The sequence below is a fragment of the Sciurus carolinensis genome, chromosome 11 (genome assembly GCF_902686445.1).
Source record: "Sciurus carolinensis chromosome 11, mSciCar1.2, whole genome shotgun sequence".
NCBI classification, from domain to species: domain Eukaryota; kingdom Metazoa; phylum Chordata; class Mammalia; order Rodentia; family Sciuridae; genus Sciurus; species Sciurus carolinensis.
Genome location: NC_062223.1, coordinates 111,306,747 through 111,318,945, shown reverse-complemented (window position 1 = coordinate 111,318,945; position 12,199 = coordinate 111,306,747). Strand labels below are relative to the sequence as shown.

General features: G+C 33.0%; 1 protein-coding gene across 1 annotated transcript in view; it reads right to left on the bottom strand.

The window, feature by feature from the left end:
* Hoatz (HOATZ cilia and flagella associated protein) overlaps positions 1–12,199 on the bottom strand; it is a 28,150-nt gene that overhangs the window by 644 nt on the left and 15,307 nt on the right. Inside the window, exons 4-5 of the mRNA XM_047517928.1 lie at positions 2,991–3,050; positions 2,344–2,396 (exon numbers count right to left, since the gene is read on the bottom strand). Of these exons, the coding sequence (XP_047373884.1) occupies positions 2,344–2,396; positions 2,991–3,050 (113 nt within the window). The remainder of the gene's footprint in view (positions 1–2,343; positions 2,397–2,990; positions 3,051–12,199) is intronic.

The window sequence follows — 12,199 nt, the reverse complement described above, 5'->3', positions numbered from 1 at the left end:
CTCTTAAAATGAAAATATTCCTCAGGTGGATAATAAACATATTGCTACTAAAACCTTGCTAGAAACATACTTTCTAGTTCTTCTGATAGAAGGGCATCCAGATTAAAAAGATTTCTTGAAGAGGAAAGTTAAGGCTGCATCTGTGTGTAGCGGAGTTTTGGGCAGAGAGGCAAGAATGGAGGGAGGAAAAGAGGGCAAAGTTAAAGTATTTTACAATTGTGTCTAAGATATTTACAAAATTTAAAAAAAATGTTTATAAATCAATGTATAGTATAAAACACCAATTAGCTATTACTGATTTGAATGATATAATATTCTCATACTAAATTTTTTTTTTTTGTACCAGGAATTGAACCCAGAGGTGCTTAACCACTGAACCACATCCCCATCCCTTTTTATGTTTTATTTTGAGACAGGGTCTTACTAAGTTGTTTAGGACTTTACTAAGTTACTGAGACTGGCTTTGAACTTGAATCCTCCTGCCTCAGCCTCCTAAGTGCTGGGATTACAGGTATGCACCACCATGTCCAGGTTGAACTAAGCTTTTTTAAAAAAAAATATTTTTATTTGTAGACCAACACAATCCCTCTATTTTGTTTAATTAGTTTTTTGATGTGGTGCTGGGGATGGAACCAAGTGCCTCCTGTGTGCTAGGTAAGTGCTCTATCTCAGCCACAACGCCAGCCCTGAACTAAACTTTTTTTTTTCCCTACAAATATTTTCTGAATTCCAATGTGTAGGTAGTGTGCTAGGTACTTTGACCCAATTTCTCATGGAGCTTATAATTATAGAAAAAAATATATGAAATGTTAAATAATATAAGAGATAATGATCAGTCGTCTAATGAATGTACAGACAGTAACTCTGAGAGGTTCAGAGGAAGAAGATATCACTGTGAAATGGAATGAAATTTAGCTTCAGGATGGAGAAAAGAATTAGTATACTCTAAAAGTAAGTAGATAAACATTTAAATTTTTCAAATAAGTATCTAAGCTTTGAAATAATGTTTTACTCTCAGGTAGATCACCATGGGTAGTAGCAGGAAGTTCTGTAAAAATGTATGCAGAAGCCCCATTATTATGCATAATGATAATGCATTAATAAAAACATAAAAAAGAAAGAAAAAATACATGCAGAAATCTAAGGCATCCAACGTGTCTGTTTGATGTGACTCAAGTAGCAGTCTTCATCCATTATTTGAATCAGTTAAGTAAGTGTCTGACTGGGCTAGTGTTTCTTCACCCTTAGAAGATAAGTCAAATCATCTAGCCAAATAGTAAGAACCTAAGTAAGTTGCAGAGCATTATGTAGACAATAAGGCCAGGTGATGATGATGATGATGATGATGATGATGATTTGTACTAGGGATTGAACCCAGGGGCATTTAACCCCAGTCCTTTTTATTTTTTATTTTGAGACAGGGTCTCACTAAGTTGCTTAGGGCTCTGATAAATTACTGAGGCTGGCTTTGAATTTGTGATCCTCTTGCCTCGCCCTCCTGAACTGCTGAGATTACAGGCATATACCACTGTACCCAGCTTAACCAGGTGATTAAAGGACTTTTTTTAATTTTAAAAAGAAGTATAGACATATTTATTCTTCTTCAAGGCTATTATGTTAATAACAGTAAAGGGATGAGATAAAAATCACCACTCTTACTTCCTTTCTCCCCTGAATGCAGTATGAAAATAAATATTTGTTATATTAATGTTGAGTTAGTCACAGTGGTTTTCAGTCCTAATACAAAAATGAAGATTAAAAAAAATTAGGGGTGCTATAATGATTAATTGGTAGCTGATTTCCTTAAAACTCCACTAGAGCATGTTCCCAGTCGCATTCTAACATTACTTCAGGGATAAAGTTATTAACCATCACTGAGAAGCTAAAACCTTTTCTACATGAACTTAGTTTTAGCAACCTTATACAGATCACTGGGGGATCAGAGTTGGCTATCTAAAATCTGCTGATACATTAAAGATGGCAGGGTGAGTGGGGTAGGGGCAGGTGGACTCAACACTCCAGGATAAAGAAGGAAATGTTGTGCACGGATACTCAAGATTGATCTGCTTTCCCGTTTTAGCACAAACTTATCCTTGCATATTCCATATATATATATATATATATATATATACATATATATATATATATATATATATATATATATATGTAGGTACAAAGGTTTTAATATCTACAAGAAGAAAGTTTATTCAGGGCAAGAAAACCCTAACATAATGGGTTGGGTTTTTAGAAGATGTGATGGTAGGGAACAAGGTTAGAAAAAAGAAGTGCTTATCTAGACAGTAAGTAAAAAGATGGGAATATTTTTGCCAGAAGTAAACTTACTTTACTTTGTGTTCTTTGGCCTTGGGTTTATAAGGAAGGGAAATCAGTTCTTTCTAAAAACAAAACAAAACAAAAATCAAAAAGGAAAATTTTATTTTTTGCACTGACCAAAATATACTCAACTTGAAAGGTAAAATCATCACAGAGTTTATAAAGATCAACTTCTTAAATCTGGAAACTATCAGGTCAGAAATGTTCCATATAAAGGCATTTAAGATTGATTCAGGAGTGTGTGTTTGTGCTTCCATAAGTCTACAGTGTGTCATTATTATTTTTATAAAGCTTGTTATCATTTAGCATTTATTTTTGTATGATCTAGAAAAGATCAATCATTGTAAACAAATATTAGCACTGACATAGCCTTTGTCAATATCATATAGCTTTATAATATGTGAACAAAAGATTCCACTGACAATAACATCTCATTTCTTATGCCAGGGGAGTTGCAAACTCTGGAGATAACTTTGGTTTATTAAGAATTGCCAGATTATCTGATTTCTGTCTCTATATCCTGCTCATCTCCAATACACAGAAGGCTGTAGACTGCAGGTGTCTAGATTGAAGGCATCCGTTATAAAACCTCTGAAAACTTGCTGCAGTTCATCCCTACAGTTAGGTTTTTTGGAATGCTTCACTATCAGTCTCACCGAGATCCTTTCTTCTCTTTGTTTTCTCAAGAGTCGGAGAATCTCATCTCTCTTTTTAGCCTGTTGAAAAGGGGGAAAAAAGTGGGTGAATCTTTTAAGAAAGTCTTGTGCCTGTGGAAGGTGGAATTCTTTTTTTTTTTTTTTTCTTTTCTTTTTTCTGGTATAGGCAGAACTTTGAAATACCTTTTTTCCATAATGGATTTATACTTTTTCATTTGTAGCACAATCCAGTTTTTATTCCAGAGGATTTTGCTTTACAGAGTAGCTTGGTTTTGATCCTAAATGGAGGCCTTTTTCTACCCACATTAACTAACTTTTATCAAGACCTTACTAACTATGCTAAGAACGAACTATGCTAAGAACTTTATAGACATTATATCATTATTTTCTTATAACAATTCAGAAATTTGATACTACTGTTTCTCCATTTATAGGTGAGGAAAGTAAAGTGGAGGAATGTTAAATAACTTATCCCAGTTATTAAATGGCAGATTGGATTTTATTGCAGCCCATGTGACAATGTCTAAGCTATTGACCACCATACTAAATTGCCACTAACTGGCACCAAGACAACAGGATCAACAAACTCAAAACAGCACACCACGACCTAAGTCTAAGGTAAAGATGGGGAATAAAATCTACCGAATTATCCTCTGTCCAAGTAAAAATATACAACATTGAATCCTCCCATATATATCTAGGAAAAATGCACTAATTAATAATAATAGTAATAGAAAGGAAATCAGCAGAACAAGCAGATTGGAGGGAAGGGAGGAGGGAAGAGAAAGGGAAGATACTGGGGAATGAGTTTAATCAATTATGTTACATGAATGAATATGGCATAATGAATCCAATGTATAGTAATGATTCAATTAAAAAAATTCTGCCAACCTGTTAAGATAAAAGAAAAAAAGGCTCTTCGGCTCTCTTCTTAGTTGCTTGCATATGGGAACAAAGCCTTATTCTAGCATCTCTCCTTTCTCTGTGTTAGTTGTCAAGAAATGCACATCTGCAGGTAAGTTTTTCTAAGTGTAAAAATCAAATTTAGTGCAGGGATGAAGATTTATGAACATATAGACTATAAAATAGGCAAATACAGGTAAAAAGAAATACAGTTTAGACCAAGGCTAGAGGAAATAAGAATAAGGCACAGAATTTTTCACAGCAGGGAAAAATTTGAAGCCACCTATTCATCCAAATTTATTGATTACTGGGCTGTTTTCCCACAGCTGCTTTAGCAAAGTAACAGAGTGACTTAAAACAACATTTATTGTTTTACAGTACTGGAGGATGCATAGGGTCATGTTCTCTCTGAGACCTGTGGAACTTCTTTTTAGTTTTTGGTGGTTGCTGGTAATCTGTGATATTCCTTGGTTTACTTAATTCCAGCTGTGCCTTCTCTCTTGTGATTCTGTCTTCACATGGCTGTCTTCTTAGGAGGACTCCAGTCATACAGAGTATGAGCCCACCCTATTTCAGGCAAAACCCCTACACCAATATGACCTCATCTTAACTAATTTAATCTGAAACAACTCTATTTTCATATCAGATCACAATTCTGAGGTGCTGAAGGTTAAGATTTCAATAAATCTTTTTTAGAAAACATATTTCCACATATAATAGGCACTTCTGATGTGACATTGCCATGCTGTGGCCTAATTAAACACAATTTCTGCCTGCAAGGTGTCTTAGACTTGTGGTGAAAAAGACAATAAATGGTTTCAAATGCCCCATGATGAGTTTAGTATAGGGTGCAATTAGAGAATGATAATCTCCTGAACTGTATTCAGACTAGATTGTGTAAGGATTGGGGGTGGGTACAAAGAGAAGATGCCCCAGATGATGATGGAAAGATAGGGAAGAAACCTTTTGAGACAGAGGAAAGACTGCGTGTGTGTGTGTGTGTGTGTGTGTGTGCGCGCGCACATGTGCAAAACCTGACAATCTGCTGCATTGCTAATTGCTCAGTGTGATTCCCTAAGTCCTCAAGGCTAAACTGCAAAAGAGACTAAAAACATCAGGAATGATCCACTGAAACACTTGAAAGTAAGGGTCTAGGGCTTTGCCTCATTTTGTTCAAGTTGTATGGATCTTGCTTTTTATGAGCCTACAAAGTTTTAATTTTATTTGTTTTGGGAGAGGATTTCTACTTTTGTACTTAAATTTTAGGTTTCATGTATTGCAGTTACTGAAGGGAAAAAATTAAGAGTACTTTTGAAAACTAAGTTTCACAATACCTGTCAACTTGTTACAGATTGAATAATGTCTATCAATAAAGATATTTTCATTGTAGGTATTTAATGTTAGTTTCTTTTCCAATTTTTCCATTACAAGTGTACTCAACTGGAATTAATTGCTCCCATACTATGATTACATAGCATTTTGTACCTTGGTTATGGTATTGATCTTACTCTTCCTGCTTTATTTCTTAGTTGCTATGTGTCTCTTTCAGAATCTTACTCATCTTTTTATCTTTCCTTAGAACTCAGCAATGCCTAGTCTGTGATGTGTAATGAATTTTTGTTGAATTGAATTGAGTCATGAAGTATGAATGGAATATTTTACTAGTACACAATTATTAGCCAAGTGAAGAAAAGTTTTAAAAGATGAAATTAAACAATAGGTAAATTTAGTTCTTAAAGTCTTCCATGAACACCAACATATGGTTACTGTCTGTATAACTACTGGGAAGTCATAGGCAAATTATATTGTCAGTATATTTATATAAGTATATTTACATATATATATAAAGTATATTATATATAAAAAGTATATGTAAAGTATGCTTACATATACTTCCAACATAAAGGACAAATATTTAGTTACAGGACTCAAAAATAAAAGTAGAATGAAAATATATTCATTCATTTTCCCCTTTGGACTTCAAACCCTTTTTTATTACAATGGATTTTCGTCCATAATAAGTTTTATAATATAATGCTAGAAACAAAGATTTCAAATGTGATTTGATTTCTGCTTCCTGGACATGTTTCCTGGGAATGAATAACAAGACTACAGTAAACAACTGTGTCATCTGAACAAAGATGTTGTGGATTATTCTAAAAAATCTGTCAGGAAAGCCAAATACTAGTCAGTGGGAAGAGAAAAATTCTTACGATTTACATTGTTAGTAGGGACAAATAATTTACTTGTTAATTTAATCATAACAAAAAAATTATCATTCCTAATCACAGTGGTTTTGGTTGTATTCATTAAGGGAAGTTTCTATTTATAAGACATTTTGATCATTTAATTAATTCTTAAAATAATCTAAATGAATCATAATATGTACTTATAATATCTTAATATTTTCTATTTACTTATATTTATACATTTTATTTATATTATCTATATTTATACTACTTCTGAAAAAAATAAATTATAGGATAAAATTGATTCCAGGAAATGAGGAAATTATATAATAATATATAAATTTATGTTTCATAGGTGGTTAATGAATATTTGTGTCACTTCAACAGTTAGATTACTTTATTCTCTCTTTTTGGCTTTTCAGAGTCAGTGGCAACATCAGTTAGTGGGGTCGAATACATTTGGGCTTGGATTCCAATTCTGCTGTGTGATTAATGGTAAATATGATCTTAACTATACCTCCTGGTTCCTCCTTTTCTCTAACTGTAATCACTAACATGTAGGTTGGAGGTTTATGATCTTGGGTAAAATCAGAGAACTACTTCTCTGAGTCTTGTATTTCTCCTCTATGAGGAATGCAGTGAGTACTGGAAATAATACAAACTTGCTTAATATGATGCATGGCATATTGTAGGCATTTGATAAAAGGTAGCTATTATAACATTATTATAATGAGAGAAAAATTTTCTTTTAATTATTTCAAAGTGTTGAAAAGAATGGAAAAAAAAAGAGGATGGATTATCTACCATCTGTGTATAGGCATGGAGGAATTCTGACCTATGGTTAGTTGGTAAATACAGTTAAAGAGAGGAAAGGAAAACAAGGAGGAATATCTAAGATACTGTTTGCTGTTAAATATGCAATGCAAATTTCTCTGAAATTTCTTCAATGTACTATAAGCATCTCTCCAATTAATCTTCAGTTATTGAAAAAAAAGAGCTTTGAATAAACACCAGATTAAAAGCAAGATCCTTTCTTCTTAAGGTTTGTTTCTCATATGAAAATTGCATTTCTTCCTTGGGTTATGATTAAAATTTTGTGACTGAAACACTCATCAAGGGCAAGCCTGTAATCCCAGCAGCATGGGAGTCCGAAGCAGGAGGATCATGAGTTCAAAGTCAGCCTCAGGAAAAGTGAGGTGCTAAACAACTCAGTGAGACCCCCTTGTCTCTAAATAAAATACAAATATACTGGGGATGTGGCTCAATTGTTGAGTGCCTCTGAGTTCAATGCCCAGTACCCAAAAACAAACACCATGAGGCACTGTTTATTTCTGTAATTACCTATGTATATTACAGAGAAATGTTCTCTTGTCCACCATAGTATAAAAGCTGAATTATTGAATTTAATTTTAAGGATGTCTTAAAAGAGTATTGGGTTGATTCCAAAATTAGCTTTTGCTCAGTTGCCTGGCAATCATTCCAACACACAGAGAATCAAGAAGCACTTGAAACCAATATGGTAAAGCAGTGTGGCACCTGGGCTATGCTGTTAGATTGATCCAGGTTCAAACTTTGTCTCCTGTCTTTAAGCTGTGCAACCTTGAAAAGGTCACTTAACATGTTTCACGTTTGAATTCCTCATCTGTTAAATTGGGAGTAATTGGTGCCTTTAAAAGTTGATATGGGGATTAACAAAGAATGTGAGCAAAGCACTTACAATGTACATAATATCTAGTTAGTTCTCAAAAAAAAAGTATTATTATATGATAAGTGGAACATGTTCTGAGAGGAAAAAAACATGAAGAAAATAGACTAAGAAGTACTGGAGGAAATACATTAATTCAAATGGGAATATTAAAAGTCTAAAATTCCATTGAATATGAATGCAAAATATGTTAATGGTACAAACATTAGAAAATGTGGGGAAAAGTACATAAAAGAACTAATATTTGCACAAATCCACTTCTAAATATAAAATCTTAATATAAGCTTTAAAATGTAAAACATAAAAATTTGGGAGAATATTTTTTTAATCCACATATTTTTATTGGTGCCTTGTATTTGTACCTAACAGTGGAATTTGTTGTTACATATTTGTACATGCACACAATATAATTTGGCTAATATCATTCCCTAGTATTTCTCCTTTTTCTCCCTTCTCTCCCTCCTCTGGTCCCTTTCCTCTGTTGATCTCCCTTCAATTTTCATGAGATCCCCCTACTTTTCTTTCCTTTACCTCTCTAGCTTCCAAATATGAAAGAAAACATATGACCCTTGACCTTCTGAGTTTGGCTTATTTGGTTTAACATGATGTTCTCAAGTTTCATCTATTTTCCTGCAAATGACATAATTTCATTTTTCTTTATGGCTGAATCTAACCCCATTGTGTATATATACCACATTTTCCTTATCCATTCATCTGTTGATGGACATGTAGGCTGGTTCCAGAGTTTTGTGAATTGTGCTGCTATAAACATGGGTATGCATGTATGGCTGTAGTATGATGACTTTAATTTTTAGGATAAATACTGAGCAGTGATATAGCTGGGTCATATGGTTGTTCTATCCTAGTCTTTTGAGGAACCATCATAGTGATTTCCATAGTGGTTGTACTAATTTACAATCCTGCCAACATTGTAAAAGTGTTTCTTTTTCTCCACATCCTCTCCAGGTTTTATTATTGTGTTCTTGCTGACTGCCAATCTGACTGGTGTGAGATGCAATCTCAGTGTAGTTTTGATTTGCATTTCCCTAATTGCTCATGATGTTGAACATTTTTTTCATATATTTGTAGACCATTTGTATTCCTTCTTTTTGGGAAGTGTTTGTTTTCCCATTTATTAATTGGGTTATTTGTTTTTTAAGTGTCAAGTTTTGGTGCTTTGTATATTCTAGATATTAATAATTCATCAAAAAAGTAGCCAGCAAAGAATTTTTTCCCATTCTCTCTTTACTGTCTTGTTTACTTTGTTGTGGAGAAGTTTTTTAATTTAATGCCATCTGATTTATTAACTCCTGACATTATTTCCTGAGCTTTAGTGGTATTCTTGAGAAAGTAATTGCCTGTGCCTACATTCTGGAGTGTTGGCCCTATGTTTTCCTCTAGGAGTTGCATAGTATCTGGTCTAATTCCTAAGTCTTTGATTCATTTTGAGTTGATTTTTTGTGCAGGATGAGAGATAAGAGTCTAGGCTCATTCTTTTACATATGGATAACCAGTTTTCCCAGCTCCATTTTTAAAATTTTCTAATGTATGTTTTTGTCAAGGATTGGATAACCGTAAATATGTAGGTTTGTTTCTAAGTCTCTGTACCATTGGTCTACATGTCTGTTTTTATGGCAGTACCATGCAGTTTTTGTTACAATATCTCTGTATTATAATTTGAAGTCAGGTATTGTGATGCCTCCAGTATTGCTTTTTCGGTTAAGAATTACTTTTGCTATTATGGGGCTTTTATTCTTTGAAATGAATTTTAGGACTGTTTTTCTAGTTCTGTGAAGAATGTTATTGGGACAGAACTGCACTGAATCTTTATATTGCTTTTCGACAATATTAATTCTGCCTATTCATGTACATGAAACCCTGTAGATTCCTAGCACTTCACAGAATATGGGGAAACAAACAATAGTGACAACCAATGCAAGTAATATACAAAGTCAAAATAAATAACTGTTTTCTATTATGCTATCTACAATGTTAATAACCACAAACAAACAGAAATGGTGTCAGCAAATTTCAACAGCAAAAACAACAAGTAATCATGTACTAGATTTGGCATTTAAGCAAACAGCAGTTGTCAACTATATCATCCATAGCAGTAATAAATGCAACAACATAAATGGTGGGGGCAGAAGCTATGTAAACCAATTAGTTTTAAAAGATGGTAAAGACACAGTTAATTAAGAGAAAAGAAAATGTAATAGGAAGGTAGAAGGGAGTTTACAGTGTTCAAAATGTGAAGAGAGAAAATGCAGATGAGATGTAGTAGGTGATAGTTATAAGAGGAGAAAAATGGAGAAAACAAAGTTAAATGAGAGAGAGAGAATGAGAGAATTAGGCTCCTAGCAGGAGAAGAAAGGAGAGCAAGAGACCCAAGAGAAACAAACAAACAAGACAAGACAAAATAAAAACAAACCCAAAACCCTAACCCTCAAAAGACAAGGCAAAAAAAAATAACTAAGAAGATTCTTGAGGGGATAGCAAAACAAATTTCTAAGGATTTAAAAATAATACACCAAAGGGAAAAAGTCAAAATAAGAAGCAGTGGGTTACACAAAAATTATCTTTAAGATGAAAAGAACACAGCAGTCAGTTAAAAATAAAGGTATATGTAGAAGTAGGAATAAACTTGATGGTGGTGATGAGCCTGGCTTGATGGGATCCAGATGTGTGTCCTGGGGACCAGGGCATAGAGGGCAGCTTATATGAATGGGATCAAACTGAAGACTTCAGCCTAAAGATACCTCTGTTTAAACTGTATTTAGTAGAAGACAGAACTATGTTTCTTTTCTCAGTATAATGAAGTTAGAAATAAATAACAGTTAATTTAAAAAAGACTCGATACTTTGGAAATTAAAAAGCATACTTCTAAATAATTTATAGGAAACATTTGAAATCAGAAATTTAAAAATTTATACTTGAATTTATAAAAATTTATACTTATACTTGAAACAGAATAATAATGAAAATTCTAGACAGTTTATGAGATGTAGCTAAATTAGAATTTCGAGGGATATCTGTATGTTTCAATGCATATGCCAGAAAAGAGAAAATGGAAAATTAATAAATGAAGGGAAAAAGGGAAGGAAATTTGTAGGAAAAATACCACTAAATTAATCACTGAACTATTGAATTAACCAGTCATGGAAGTACATGCCACTCACTTTATTTTGTTATGCAAGATAAAATGCTCTTTACATTTTAGACACATTTTAAGATGAATTTGTTATGCTGCAGTACAATAGAAGTAGACTGAATCATTGCTAAACATAGCCAATATCATTACAACTAATACACTGCCTTTTAGATCAAGAAAAAAGTATTTGTAGATTCTTTCTTGCCTAATGTTGAAATTGGCAACACATAAATAATTTAATAATAGGTATTTGGTATATGTGAGAATGTATGTTTACATTTTTACAAACAATAAAAAATACAGCCACTTAAAAATCTAAAAAAAGGAACTAAATTTGAAGGAAGGAGTAACAAGAAATCAATTATAAATAATGGCAAAAATATGATAGAGAATAATAAAGTCAAATGTTGGTTTTTTAAAAAGACTGTTAAAATAGATAATACTTTGACTTAACCACTTTAAAAAAAGATGCAAATAATTAAAAGGGTAATAACTCAAACAATGGCAGTGCTTAGAAAGATGATTTAAAACTATGTACTCTCTACACCAACAAATTTGAAAGTGTACAGGAAATAGAAAATTTTCTAGGAAAAAATAACTTACCAAAGTGGTTCAAATCTACCCAAACACAGAAACAAAATAAATATGCAAACCAAACCAAGCCTATAGTGCTTGTACATAATAGGGCATCTTTATCGTCTCAACTCATTTCATTCACTATTTAGCTAGTTAATTGGGTTTGCCTTCGATTGTCTTATCTAACTGCGATATTAGTCACAACTTCTAATAGTGCTTTAGCTTCAGTAATTTATCTTCCATAAGAAAGCCTTTCTTTAGGTTTCCAAGAACTATTGAGTTGTGTGGATAGTTGAAGATATTCCTTTCCTAGTTGGTTTTATGGAGTGTTCTGGTTGAGAATCACTGATTCATATTCTCAAAATTATCATGATGCATACCTCTTCATCTATACTTGTAGAGAGAGACCTTATGGTAAACTTTGTTACCTTTTATTTACCTGCAAAGGGTTAGTTAGCTTTGCTCACATATTTTTGTTCCATGGTTGAAATTTCAAAATAGACCTTAAGTGGTAATTTTTCTTTTTGCAGGTGATACCTGAAGATACGGTTAAGGAAAATATTATGAGACATTTTAATAGTTGGGACAAGCCAACTTTGATTGTATATTTTAATCAGGATGTAGACACCTGGGTGAGAGTGGCTTTAGTAATTCATCATTCTTTGAGATTTACCCTTTTAGTCAA